Genomic DNA, 14,432 nt, shown 5'->3' with positions numbered 1-14,432 from the left:
TCCAGTGCGTTTTGGCCTCTTGGGGGCAGTGTGGTACCGTGCATCCATGGTGTACTCACTTAATGTGAGTAAAGAAGAAAGTTACTGGAGTGGACTAATCTGAATATATGAATGGATAGCCCGGGAGTAGGCAAGTTCGGTCCTAGAGAGCCGTAGTCCTGCATTTTTATGTCTCCCTCCTCAAACACAGCTGAGAGTCTCCTGCAGAACGAAGCTGAAGCAATAAAAGAAAACTGGGGTCTTCAAAGCAGCACATACCATCCACTTGTTATTTTATTTTTTACTTGTTAAAAATAGTGACCACCCTGCCACAAAAACCCCTACCCTCGCCCCTATACTAACTGCTCACGAGCTGTATATGTCTATTCTGTACGTATACTGTATAGTTGAAACAGTCTGCTTGCGAGATGGGAGAAGGAAGATGGCCGCCTGGTGGCTTCAACGGCTTGCACGGGTGTGTATGGGCTATCGGCTATCCAGTCATATATTCAAATCAGTGACTCGGATTGAATTCGATTAAAATAACAAATTTTTCAAACATTGGGAAGAATTTGTGCCTTTGCTTAGTGTTATCTCACCTACGTTCCCACAGCATTTGTGTGTGAATGTTCGTTATTTGAAGGAAGAACACTCCAGAAGTTCATGCTATCTTCCTGTTAGCATTTGAATGGGATACTCCCATCGCTTTTAGCATTAGCGCTAGGCTAGTGATGTTTTAAAAACACTTGCTACACACTTGCTAGTTGCTAATGCTACGCAATCAAAATGGTACACTCAGCCAGGGTACTTTCATAGCGTCGGAAACGTCCGTTTTCTTCGATGATGACGTTTTTAAGGGGAAAATAATCGCCCATTTGGCCCAATTGGCTGATTGTTTTGGCCGGTGTTTGAAGGGCACTAATTATAATATAATATAATTATAATCAGCGGCCGATTAAAGTTGGCGTCCGATTATAATCAGCGGCCGATTAAAGTCGGCGTCCGTTATAATCAGCGGCCCGACCGATTAAAGTCGGCGTCCGATTATAATCAGCGGTCGATTAAAGTCGGCGTCCGATTATAATCAGCGGCCGATTAAAGTCGGCGTCCGATTATAATCAGCGGCCGATTAAAGTCGGCGTCCGATTATAATCAGCGGCCGATTAAAGTCGGCGTCCGATTAATCGGTCGGGCCCTAGTTTAGACTAGTGGGGTTTGTTATTTACTCAGACAATATTAGCACTTTCCTATTTTGCTGTCTTAGTGATACTTAACGTTACATCTTTTAAGTTTTAGGCTTGCAACATGCTGGTCTTTTGGCAACCCTGAGAGACATTAAGTCAGCAGGTTCTAATATACTCTTTTATGGCTGCAATGGAATATTTTACCTGCGGAAGAGCAGCTACCTTTGTAATCTCAATTTAAAATCTTACTGCTACACTACTGCGTTCGGTTAAACCACACCTAATTGGCAATTAGTCTCTTCCCTTCCTCTACTGCTGAGTGGGGGCTAGGTAGCAATGACCAATGTGAGGCTGTTGCTGCAAGGATTCTGGTTCAATGAACCGGGACAGATCTCAAGGAGAAGCACTTCCCAGAGCCATCTACCTGTAGTACTTCATTGTATTCACTTCACTCTCATGCTGTTTTAACATTGTACAACACTCGGCACCCAATGGAAGGCGGATCTGTCAAGCTGAGGTCTTGTCTGACCCGGCCCTCAAATCTAACATTCTCCCAGAAGCTTTGTGTCTTGTCAAAATGCTTTTTAACGAATTCAGGTCTCATTTTCAAATTGATCTTTTTTGACAAGAGCACCAACAATTTTGTTCATGCGTATACATTGCACATATAGAAATCTGTGATAAAAGTCAGGATACGAATGATGCTTCAGAAGTGTTCTCTTTTTTGACTTTCTTCTCTTGGTCTTTTCTGAGAATGTTTTGGCAATTTCAAAAAGCTTCTTTCTCGTAGCTGAAAAGACAGTTGGTTTGGTTGAATCTTAATTAAATAAGAAACGTATAGTATTTAAAGTATGAGACTTACATTTGCCCATATGTTTCAGTTTGTCTCGAAACAGTGCATCTTCCGACACAGCCTCCGATGAAGGTGCAGAGAATGATTCTAGGGTACAGTGACAAAAGTAGCACTTACTGCACTCATACCGTATGTAATGTTGTAATGTAATGACCGTTGCATAATCACGTGAGGGCAATTAACAAATCAATGAACAAGTCACAGTAGACACAATGCACTAGCATTCTGTTCAATCCACAGTATGATAGCTTGACTGTCTATTCAATGAATGATACCTACCTGTGCAATTCTCAGAGCTTGAAGAATGACTGCACTTTGATTTCTTTGATTCATATTTCAAGCGATCTAAAAACAAGGAGCACACGTTAGGATCAAGAAAAGGCTTAGTATATACACGCACTTGCTGTTGGCTCTTCTTTGTTGGGGCATTGTAATTATGAACTGAAATTTTAAAATGTGAATGATTCCAGAAAATCAGAATGTCAGTCCCATTTCCAATTGATTCTCTCTTTTTAGACTGTAAAGTGATACTGCTATATAAGATGTACATGACTATTGTAAGTTATAGGCAAGTTTATTTCTATAGTATTGTTGCTTAAGAAGAATAAAAGAAAATGGTTGCTGAAATGTGAGCGATGTGTTCACTTTTGTGACATGCTGTCTATAAAAAGCCCACCTCTCTCTAAGGCAACAAGAAACTCGCGATTTCGCTGCAGCTCTCTCATGAACTCCTCGTTCTGCAGAAAAAGGGCAATGCGCTCGTCTTCCAGATACTGCTTCAGTTTCTTGTCTTGCTCTGTAGCTACTGCCGTCAGACCTGGACCACCAGTTGCAACTACAGTTGCAGACTGAGAACTTGACTGGGCTGTCCAGTGTCTCAAAGAGACTGAGGATGGTGATGATCCAAACTGGGACAGATCGGCCTGAGTACTCTGTGAAAAAAGATTATATCTTATAAAGATTGCCCAGTTTGTTGAGAAAAAGACCTCATGATTTCCATATGCAGCAATCGTTATACATCTCATATTCCAAACCCCACCTTCACTTTAGCACATTATAATGTAATAAATTACTGATAATGTAATAACGGCTGAAAATTTAATAATTTAACCAATAATGTAATAAAAAAATCTTGACTGATATTGTAATAATTTTTTTAATGATAAGGTAATACCTTAATACATTGTTACACACACACGCGAGTAGAGTACCCCAAAAGGTGCCCAGTGCTTACAAAGAAAGAAAACTGCTCAAGCATGAGCTGCTCCAAACTGCTGATTGCTATATAACTTTAAAAATGGGCTGCGTTTTAATGCAAGCGGATCGCATCGCGGGTCTCCCTCTCGAAAAATGTGTATGTGCGTGCGTGCGTGCGAGTGTATTCGTTAGCTCACCAAAAACCTATTAGAAAAACATCCCATACCGTTCACCTAAACCGAACACCGCCGTCAGGAGACCCGAGGGGACCAAAGAAAACAAAGGAAAGTGAAATCCAGCACCGGCCAGACACCACCCACCGGGCCACCAACCAGAATTCCTCACCAACTCCAGAAACATATAAATTCCAACAAATCCAAAAAAATCAGGGAGACCTCAAGCGACCACAGGAGAAACTGAGGAAAGGAAGGAAGGACAAACGAAGCAGAGTGAGATCCACAGACACCAGCCTCCACCGATTCAATGACCTGAGGAGGAAGCAGATTGTGTCTGAGTTTCGATAGATGCTGGTGTGGTGGATCTGGCATGCATGAAAATCTCCACCAAAGAGGGGAGCCGGAGTGCATGCATGTGGCAGTAATTAAACTGTGCATTAAATGAAAGAAAAGGCAAAAGACTGAACACAAATACCCCCCAAAAGAAGTAAGGTAACAAATTGGACATAAAAACACAAAACGTAGATATAAAATGCCCTTCTTGTCGTCTCCTTCCCCCGTCCCGTCCCTCTCCCCTGTTTGCCTTCCTCCCCCTCCCCTGGACCGGGGGCTCTATCTATGGCCCGGGTCTCGGGGCTCCGGGGGAAGGGCTGGTGTGTCAGGGGGGGCTTTCACTAAGGAAGCTGGCGTGACGAACGGGGCCTTTCCCCGCTGGGCCTGGAGTTCAAGGGTGCCGCCCGTCCCCCGTTGCTCCCATCTCCCCTTCTGCCCCCAGTGTTCCATCCCACCACGCGGCTGGAGGTGGGGTGGGCGCGGGTGCCCTCGCCGCTCCGCTGTCCGGCCCCTCCCTGATGCCTGGGTGCGAGGGGTTGGGGTCTGGCGGTTGGTGGGGGTGGGGTCAGGGGTGGGGGGGCACGGGTGGCTGGGTGGGGGTGCTGGGGGGGGGGGGGGGGCGGGTTGTTGGGGGGACCAAGGGCTGTGGGCCGGTGGGGGTGCCTGGCGGATCTGCCGTGCCCCGTCCTGCTGCGTTGGGTTGGGGGCGCGGGCCGTGTTGGGGTGGGGGGCGCTCCTGGATTTGCTCTCTAGCCGGTGGCCCCTGTGGGGCCCGGGGGTTGTCCCTTGGCGCTGCCGTGGCCTGGGGGGCCCTGAGGTGTTGCGCTTGCTCTGTCCTGGCAGGGGTCGACGGCTCTCCTCTTTGGTGGAGATTTTCATGCATGCCAGATCCACCACACCAGCATCTATCGAAACTCAAACACAATCTGCTTCTTCCTCTGGTCGTTGAATCGGTGAAGGCTGGTGTCTGTGGATCTCACTCTGCTTCATCTGTCCTTTCTTCCTTTCCTTTGTCTCTCCTTTGGTCTCTTGAGGTCTCCCTAATTTGTTGGAATTTAGATGTTTCTGGGGTTGGTGAAAGACTCTGGTTGGTAACCCGGTGGGTAGTAGGTAATGTCTGTTCGGTGCTGGATTTCACTTTCCTTTCTTTTCTTTGATCCTTCCTCGGGTCTCCTGACAACCCTCACGACTCTAGCTGGATTCTGAACTATTCGGTTTAGTTGAACGGTATGGGATTTTTAATAGGTTTTAGGTGAACTAATGAGTACACACTCACGCACACATGCACACACACACGCTCACGCACATACAGAATATATATATATATTTTTTTTAATTAAAAAAAGAGAGCAACGATGATGACATGTCGAATCGGTAAAATTACTGAATGAACAATACTGAGCTCTCTCTCTCTCTCAAAAAAAAAAAGGTTAGTGTTTTTGCCACTTTATTTACATTGCACTGTAGTATTGTTTTGAACAGGTCATGTTCAATGATTAATGTAACTGCATTGGATTAAATTATAAATGTAAATATTCATATTTTTACTAATGCACCAAGTAAGAGAAAGAAGTGTCTACTATTTGCAAATCTTCCAAATAAAAGTAAAATTTGTACTGCATGAATCCTTAACTGAACTGAAAATCAATGTGAACCGTTAATCAAATCGAATCGGGCACTTCTGAATCGATTTGGGAAATCTGAATCGATACCCAGCGCGAGAAGAGACAGATCTTTCTTTTGGTAGGTTCCATGTTTTTAGAGCAATAGAACACAATATTCTGTGGGCCTTACAAAATCAGTCAAAATCCAGTAAAACAGCTGGGAGCAAAGTGATAGGCTTTACATGTTTTTTCTTTACTTACCTTTATACTTTCTAATTGCTGAGGCAGGATCCTCAAGAAATCATCTGGGAGATTCCCAAGCAATGGAGGGTCCCAATTTCGGAAGCTTGTGACCTGTTTGTGACCTGAAGGTGGCTGGGCTTCAAACCTATGAAGGGAGATGATGAAGCAAGAAAGAGAGATTCTCAATCACAATATTTGGAATCAGAGTAAAAACCATATGTGTCAAATCAAAATTGAGATGTTCATATATTAGAATTTTATACTTCATTCCCTTTAAAATTATATATAATACATTGATGTACTTCAAAAATGTATTTACAGCAATTTTAATGTTGCCAGGTTGAAATCCCTAGGTTTGAGAAAAACAGCGGTAACGATTATCGGCCAGTTGTAAGTTTTACAACCTCATCAAAAATAAAATAACTTAATTTCTATGTCCTGGGCATGCCAAGGTGGGGGTGGTTGACCACGAGACGGGCTGTCTCCCCTCAACAAACAGTCATCCCCCACCCGCTCTGGATCCAAGAGACTGACTGACACGAAAAAAACAAAAAGCAAACTTTTCCGAAACCTGACTGCGTGTCTTATTTTGCAACAGAACAATGAATTATAAAATGTTACGTGTGCGATTTTTTGAAATGTTGACTCCATGAAGTATTGTGAATTTTTGTGTGGCATATTTTCCACTTAACTTTTATTTGTGGGCATGTTTTAACAGTTGTAAGCTAGGTAACATTTCTTTGATGTGTCCAACTGTACGTGTTTGCATTTGTTGAATTTTGCCCTTAGAAGCTCGGCTAACATGGTATCCAAATGCAACCTGATGATTCTTTACCAAAATCTTCTCTAAGGCTGGTAAATTTCCATTTTAAGATTATTTGCCAATTGGTGTGCATGTGACAAATGAGTTTATTAATAACTTACGGATGTTGAAATAAAGTTTTGAGCCAAGAACTCCCGCCTTACCTTGGTGGGGGTGTTGGTGGGGCTTCTGGGTATTTTCTGTCAAAAACGTGCATATCATATGTTGGTGGTGAGTAGATTGGAGGTGGTTCCTCATCTGAACTGTCTGGTTCAAGCGTCCTCTCCAGAATCTAGAGGGAGGGGGGTATCACACAAATGGTTAAATTCAAAGTAAAACCGTTCCTGTTTTGTTTCTATTCAATCTCTCTCGTCTTCTTGTGTTCTACATCCACCCTAAAAGCAATGACAAACTAGAAAAAGTGCAATTTCTGCAAAAATTGCGTGGGAATGCTGAAAAGCTAAATGCTATTAGCTGAATCAGGCATGAAAACGGGTCAGGGGTGAAAAAGGTGAGAAGCACTTGGACCAAAATTTTGCCCGTTAATATTCGTCGGGCATTCGTCAAACGGCTTGGGGGCATGCGGTGGACAAAGGGAGGGCGAATTAAAATGTTAAAAATTTTACGGCGTCAAGAAAAACTTTGCGAAAATGTGAATATCTTTGCTAGATTTATTGGACCAAGGATGGACGTTGGAAAAATCAGCATGCGCTGTGTTCAAGTAGGGATGGATACCTTTTGCATTTGAACCAGTTCGGTTCCAATTGTCAGAATCGGGGTATCAATACTGGTAACATTACCAATTTTCTGTACTTTTGTTCTGTTGTTTATGGTAGTAAATGTTAATTTATTTAACAATAAAATAATAATTTCATAAAAGAACATTCACTTTTAGTAGTTATTTTTCATTAAATAAAACATCATGAATTTAAACTCATGAGCTGGAGAAAAAAAAATTAAGATATAATATCAATAAAGTATCAATAACACAAATCATTATTTAATATTACAAATTACAAAGTGAGAAGCAAAGTTCTTAACAATGAATAGCATGTCAGAAAGACTGGGGGGAACAAAAGTTTTGTTCCGTTTTGTTTCATGTGTGTCTGTTTATGATGCTGCGGAGACACACCGCTTACTCCGTTGGCCGCAAACCACAAGATGGACTCTCTCCCATCCAAGCTGCTATTCTGGAAGAGAATGCTAAACAACTTCAACTTGCTAATCTTCAGAGATAACTTGAAGAAGATGCAGAGTGTGAACTCCAGCGATTACAAGCTCAACCCAAAGCTGCTCAACAAGCACAAGAGGAAGCCATCCAAGCTAGAGAGGCCGTTAGCAAACACCTGGACCGAAACCCCAGACTACAGCAACTACAGCTACAGCTCGGAGCAGATATACTGATTGACTCTGCCTTTGGCATTCCAAAACCCACCCTGCCAGTAGTCGAGAGCGGTCGTGAGAGTGACTTTGCTCTACTGAAGATGGCGTTGGACAGTCTCCTTAATAACCACAGCCATCTGAGTGAGCAATATAAATATCAAGTATTGCTGAGCTATCTGAAGTTACCTAGTGCTCTCCAACTTGCCAAGGCGTATATGCACCACCCAAGCCCGTACACAGCTGCCCTCAATGCACTACAAGATAAATATGGTCAACTGAGGCAGCTCATCCAGCCAGAGCTTGGTGCTATCCTGAACTCTGCTGCACTCAAGATAAGTGATGTTAACAGTTTTGACTCCTTCGCTCTGTCTGTCCAATCACTCGTGGGCATGCTGAGGACACTAGAAGGCTACAATGGCATTGAGCTAATGTGTGTGTTGCTGTTGAGTAAATTGCCTCCCCCCTACTGTGACAGCTTCGTAGAGTATTGCCTCAACCGAGGGATCCTACAGTCAGTTTCTGACCGAACCTACACGCTTCCTGATCTTGCTACTTGGCTCCAAGTCAAATCACAAGCCAAGCGCATCTCCAGCCGCGCCACAGCCTTTCACCAGTCCAAGCCGAGCAAGTCCAGTTGCAGTCTACACACGCCTTGGCTGGTGCCTTCAAGGTCCCATGACTCCAGTACAGAGCAGTCACAGTCCATCTCGTAGTCTGCATATCTCGACAGCTTCGATGAACACAGCTACTGCATCATGTGCAGCGCCTCTGGCAGCTGGACACTTTACCTTACTGCGAGAAAGCAGTTACAAGGTCTAAGCTTGACCAACAAGCACTCAATCTTCTCCAAGCCTCTACAGTCCGGGTAGACGCAGGGGGAGCTTTACGCTATGCCACGCCACTCCCCCGCCGCTCTCCTCCCGTTCCACTACATGCTCCAGAGGAAGCAGCACTACCAAGTCTTTGCAGCACGGAACGTAGACTTGCCAAGGACCCGTCAAAAGCCGCCACCTACTGTGCTGAGATCCAGAAACTGGAAGTAGCAGGCTATGTGGCAAAGATCACAGCTGAAGAAGCATGCAAGTCCATAGAGTCCTGGTATATCCCGCACCACCTTGTTCATCATAATGGCTAGGCACGTATTGTCTTTAAAGGGACTGCAACATGAAAAAATTACTTTTTGGAGCTTTTAGCCATGTTAAAATGCAAAATCCTCACCAAAAACATGACCAAAGTTGTGTTTACCTCCATTCGCCTCTGCATGAGAAATTCTAGGTTATTCTGCTCTCCAAGCATCAGCCCCTCCCAACCTGAGAAAACGAGCTGTTGGCACGGTTTAAAGTCATTGCGTGCGGCCCCACCCCCCGCACCGCCTCTGCGGACTAAACGCACGCCCACTTTCTCTGAGACCTCCCTCCATGAGATAATGACAAAAGTAGCCTTTATCAATAAACATTCTGTCCAAATGAATTCCAAGCAATCCATTATTCTTCACATTTGCAATGCTAAAGTGCAATAAAATGACATTTGGCTGTCTTGAAATCCATTGGCTGACACTGGTGTAAACTACAAGTAAAACATTTGCACTGATGATTTAAAATGAATGGATGGTGTATGGATAGTGTGCTCGCCCCATAAGCAACAGGGCGCGGGTTCGCGACCCACTGTGGTGCTTTTTTTCCCTCCTCTTTCTTTCCTCTAACCTCTCTGCTCCCCTCTTCCACGATTTCCTGCGGCAAGGACCTGTTTTGTTTCAAATGTTTATTCAAGAATTGATGGCTTGCGTGACTAAACGCACAGATCGAGCAGCCCGTGAAATTTAGAGTCCATTTAAAAAATCAGTATGTTTTGTGGGCGTTGCGCGAAGCAGCCGGCTCGGACAACGTCATTATAGGAGCGCGGCAGCCACAGGGGGAGAGGCGGGGTTTTACTGAACCGAGCGTTTGACTTCCGGGTAAGAAAAATAGCCACCGAAAAAACTTATATTTCATAAGAAATTGCGATTGTGTCAAAGGTAAGATTTCATCATTATATCCCTAAACAAACAACTGCTCCCAAGCCCTACACAAGGTCCTACTCTGCTGGGGGTGCTCTTGAGGTTTCGCCAGCACAGCGTAGCCATCAGCGGCGACATCCGCAGTATTTTCCATCAGGTGCTCTTGCTTGCTGCTGACAAGCCCATCATGCGTTTCTTGTGGAGAAACATGAAGAGAGAGGAAGAACCTGAGATCTACGAGTGGCAAGTTCTGCCTTTTGGGACCACATGCAGCCCGTGCTGTGCAACATACGCTCTGCAGCGACATGTGGAGGCCTCCTAAGTCAACCAATCAGGACTTACAGAGGTTGTGACCCAAGCGTTCTGTTGACAACTGCCTTTACACCACGCCTGATCCCGCACATGGCAAGGCCGTTGTAGATGGACTACGCAGCCTCCTTGCCGAAGGTGGCTTCGAGATTAGACTTCAGTCTTCAGTCATTGAACACTTGCACTCCGATGCAAGATCTGTCAGTAGCAAGCTGTGGTTGTCCCGTGATAGTGCCGACCTCGTGGATCCCACACTGGGACTGCAGTGGAACTGTCTCGACGACACCATGGGCTACTGACACTGCTCATCTAAGCCTCTTCAGCCCACACTGAGAAACCTGTACAAAACGCTGGCAAGCCAATACAATCCATTGGGCTTCATAATACCCTTTACAACTAGAGCCAAGGTTCTTAGCCAAGATCTCTGGAAGCAAAATCTGAGCTGGGACAACCCCATAGAACATCACCAGCCTAAAGAGCATTGGCTGACATGGGTTGACGAGCTTCCCAGTGGCCCAGGGCCTACACACCACCAAGTGCTGATACCTCCACAGTGACCAGGCAGCCTCACGTTTTCTGCGATGCCTCGGAGAGGGCATAAGGCGCTGTCGCTTACCTGCGAACAACTGAAGACCAAGGTAAAGTCCCCGTCGCCTTCGTTCTAGCCCGCTCCAGGGTCGCTCCTAAGAAGTGCCTTTCGATGCCTTATCTTGAGCTCAGTGCAGCATTAACCGGAACGCAACTCATCAAGCTGCTTGAGACCGAACTCAACATTCCTGTCCACCGAGTGGTCTGCTGGTCCGATTCCACCACCGTACTTCACTGGCTGCAGTCATGCCGCTATAAAGTTTTTGTTGGAACGCGGGTAGCAGAAATCCAGACACTGACCGACTCGACAAACTGGAGGTATGTTGATTCACCCCGTAATCCTGCCGATCACATCACTAGAGGCCTCATTCTGAAGGAGCTGTTGGGCCATCACCAGTGGAGTTTTGGGCCCAAATTTCTGTCCGGACCTCCAGACTAGTGGCCAACCATGCCCAACACCTCTCCCGAATCAGATCACAGTGAGTTCAAGAAGAGTAGTTTCATCGGAGCAGTCTCAGAGCTACCTAGCCTCCAGCTACCTGACCTCAGCCAGTTCCCAACATGGACGGAGCTGATTAAAGCTACTGTGCGGTCTCAAATCTAAGCGACAGACTTCACCAGCGCTGAGAGAGCCTTGTTAGTCCAAGCTCAAGCAGACTCATTTTCAGCCAAAGTTCAGGCTCTTAGGGTGCTTCGTCCACTCCCTTCAGGAAGTAGGCTTGGTTCTCTTGCTCCAGAGTACGAGCCAGAAACCGGTCTCATCCGTGTCGGTGGCAGGCTTCGACGAGCTACCGATCTTGAACTTTAATCTGTCCATCCCATCATTCTGGATCTCAGGCACCCTCTCACAAAGTTGCTCATTAAAGACTGTGACGAAAGATTCCACCATCCAGGCACAGAATGCGTCCTCGCAGAGCTGCGACGCCCATTCTGGTTCCTAAGAACCCGCGGTTACTGGACAATGCACTTTACCAACTGCGCCACTGAGCAGGATCAGACAGGTGGCAATAATGAGAAGTTGTAGGTATGGAAGTGGGCGTGGAAAGTGGGACTTACAAAAAGTTTAATGTCAGTCCCGTTGAAAATGAATGGGGAAAAGTTGATATTTAACGTTAAATTGTGCGAATACTGTAAAGTAATGTAAAATCAGACGATATATACCCCAGGAGGCGTGATTCGTGAATATTGGAAACACGTTGACATTTGAATGGTGTAAATCGGATGTATTATGTGGGAGTTGTTACATGGCAAAAAAGTGTGAGAAAAAAAAATCACAATAACATATGTGGGAATGCTTCAGCAACATGGTAATTAGTAAAATACTCATTGGAAGAGGCAAAATACAATATGCATTTAAGTCCTTGCACACGTTCCACTGACCTCTGCTGGGATGCCGTCATCAGAGTCTGAGCTATCATCTGAAGCCTGTCCATCAATGCTCATCTGTAGAAGCTGGTCAATGGTGGCATCCACAGCTCCATTATTGGAACGTAACACACACTCGATTACTTCATAGTCCATTGTGGGGAACATGATCTTGAAGTCCTCCATTGCCTGGTTGAACTCCAGGCGGCGGACCTGGCGGTTAGGTCTGCTGTTGTTAAGCTCGCCCTGTCCATCACTCCCACCACTGTTTCTAGATCCTCCATTACTGCTGCTTCGCCGGAACAGGCTGGTCATCATCAAGTTCTCGCCAACCTAGTGCCAGGATGGCCCTTATATATGTGATCTTTCAGTGTTCCTGAAGTTCCCTCTTTGTCAGTTTCTCATTCTAAGATAAACATAGTAGTTCCTCCTGAGTCATCAGTTATCCCCTAGTACAGTTGAATTTGGGTGCCTGTAGCATGGCACACTGAATCATGGGGTGTGAGGAGTACAAGGAAAGCCTGTCCTAGGTTTGAGGACCTATGATAGAAAAAAAGACATTATGTTAGCTAAATAATGTATGAGAAATTGACAAAGTCTCATGTTCTAAATGGGTAGCACTAGCATGGTGAACATAGGTTTGCTGACAGTCCCGAGTTCAAATCTCAGCTCAGGCCCCCCAGCTTCCTGTTCATAGGTGTGAATGTGAGATGGTTATCTGTGTCCTGTGTTAGCTTGGATATACCGGTACTAAAACTCATTCACAACATCACGAGGACAAGCTCTATACAGTAGAAAACGGATGAATGGATATGCTGTAGGGATGAACGATAATATCGATGGCCAATAATTGCCAATTTGAGGTCATACAGATAAACCATATAATTAAGAAATCCGCCGATAATAATAGACATGCCACGTTGGTCCATCTGATGGGCACAAGTTGTGCCCAACTCCTCAACCCCTTCCCTCTCCTATGTAGTGTTGCACGGGATACCGGTACCAGTACCGTACCTTGATGTTTTGGCGTAAAAAACGGCTCGGTATAATTTTTTCTTAGTACCGGTACTTAAAAAAATAAATAAGAGACAGCCCGCCAACTCTGTTTTAAAGGCAGGCACACATACACGCATGGCCACCTGTCTACCGATATGTGGAAAACGCCTTAAGTAAGCGACACGCCTCTTTCCGTGTGTGCGAGAGAGGGCGCAGGAAGATGGCTTCACGCACTGAAGCGCTCGCTGGACGTGCACTCCTCGAGGAGCATGAAACGCTAATTAAGTGTAGCGCTCGCTGGCCGTCCACTCCTCATTGAGAAGTATGATGCGCTAATTAAGGCTCCTCTGGAGCGCGCAAGCAGAGTGGAAGCCACGCGACAGAATTGGCATTGCCTACGTATGTTTTCACATGAAGAACACACGTGTGGTTTTCAATTTTAGAAAGGTTTTGTAACAAGAGCAAAAAAATTTTTTAGCGGAGAAGCAGAAGAAAAAGCAGCAATCATTCCTGCAGTGGACTCAAGGTGCGTTCAATGAACAGGCACACAGTAGGAAATCCTAGTAATGCATAGAAAAGGCTCAGACGACTGACAAGAGCAACAGACACAAGTTGTGACACATTTTTGACACTTCCCTTAAAAATAAGTGGAGTGTGAATTATTTTGTTCCCAGTTTGTAGTATTTAATTATGCATTTGACTAATTGGGAGCGAAATGGAGAAGAGCAGAGACATGCACGCACACTCAAGCAACGTTACATTGAGTCATTGGAGTGCCACTGTATTGCCAATATTTAAAACAGATTACATCAAATGCAGTCAAATACAGTACTTCAAGAATATGGCATGCAATGTGAAAGCACTTACAGTATAAACATAAATATATACAGTATGTACATAAATTAACATGTATACATCCCAATATTTTGAATTAATATTGAATACAAATAATTTGAAGTTATTTGGTCAGTTTTAATTTTGCTGCTTTTGCTGATGTTTTAGAGTTTTGTCTAGGTACCGTTTCAGTACCGGTATCGAGGTATTTTATGCAGGTATAGTATCGAAGTCCAAATTTTGGTATCGTGACAACACTACTTCTATGGTAGTGACGTATGTTTGTAATGCGCATGACCTCATGATGACAGAAGATGCATCAAGGCGACCTGGCAATCGCCAGTGTGGGCTTTGTTTACTGTCCTGTTATGGAAAATAACTATTTAACACGTATTAACATAAGAAGTTTATACTGTATTGTGGACCTGTATTTTCTTTAACAATGGGCTTTTTACTTCTTGTACATTAAGCAATATCGAAGTGACCTTGACTGATAAGCCTGCTCGAAACGGACTGCTTGCTTTCCTGTCTAGCTGACCCTCCCTTTCTTCTACCAAAACCTAACCAGGCTGCATAAAAATCTTCCCATA

The 14,432-nt window shown here is 44.7% G+C and overlaps 1 protein-coding gene across 1 annotated transcript in view; it reads right to left on the bottom strand.

Moving 5' to 3' along the window:
• The window catches only part of wsb1 (WD repeat and SOCS box containing 1), a 49,361-nt gene that overhangs the window by 33,199 nt on the left and 1,730 nt on the right, over window positions 1-14,432 (bottom strand). Inside the window, exons 2-7 of the mRNA XM_086079771.1 lie at window positions 12,028-12,552; window positions 6,536-6,663; window positions 5,588-5,714; window positions 2,693-2,948; window positions 2,296-2,361; window positions 2,026-2,103 (exon numbers count right to left, since the gene is read on the bottom strand). Coding sequence (XP_085935897.1) covers window positions 2,026-2,103; window positions 2,296-2,361; window positions 2,693-2,948; window positions 5,588-5,714; window positions 6,536-6,663; window positions 12,028-12,330 — 958 coding nt within the window. The 5' untranslated portion in view covers window positions 12,331-12,552. The remainder of the gene's footprint in view (window positions 1-2,025; window positions 2,104-2,295; window positions 2,362-2,692; window positions 2,949-5,587; window positions 5,715-6,535; window positions 6,664-12,027; window positions 12,553-14,432) is intronic.

The sequence above is a fragment of the Leptonotus elevatus genome, chromosome 7, assembly GCF_054856555.1.
Source record: "Leptonotus elevatus isolate MCC_2025b chromosome 7, RoL_Lele_1.0, whole genome shotgun sequence".
In the NCBI taxonomy this organism is placed as follows: Eukaryota; Metazoa; Chordata; class Actinopteri; order Syngnathiformes; family Syngnathidae; genus Leptonotus; species Leptonotus elevatus.
This window is presented reverse-complemented; position numbering and strand designations above follow the sequence as displayed.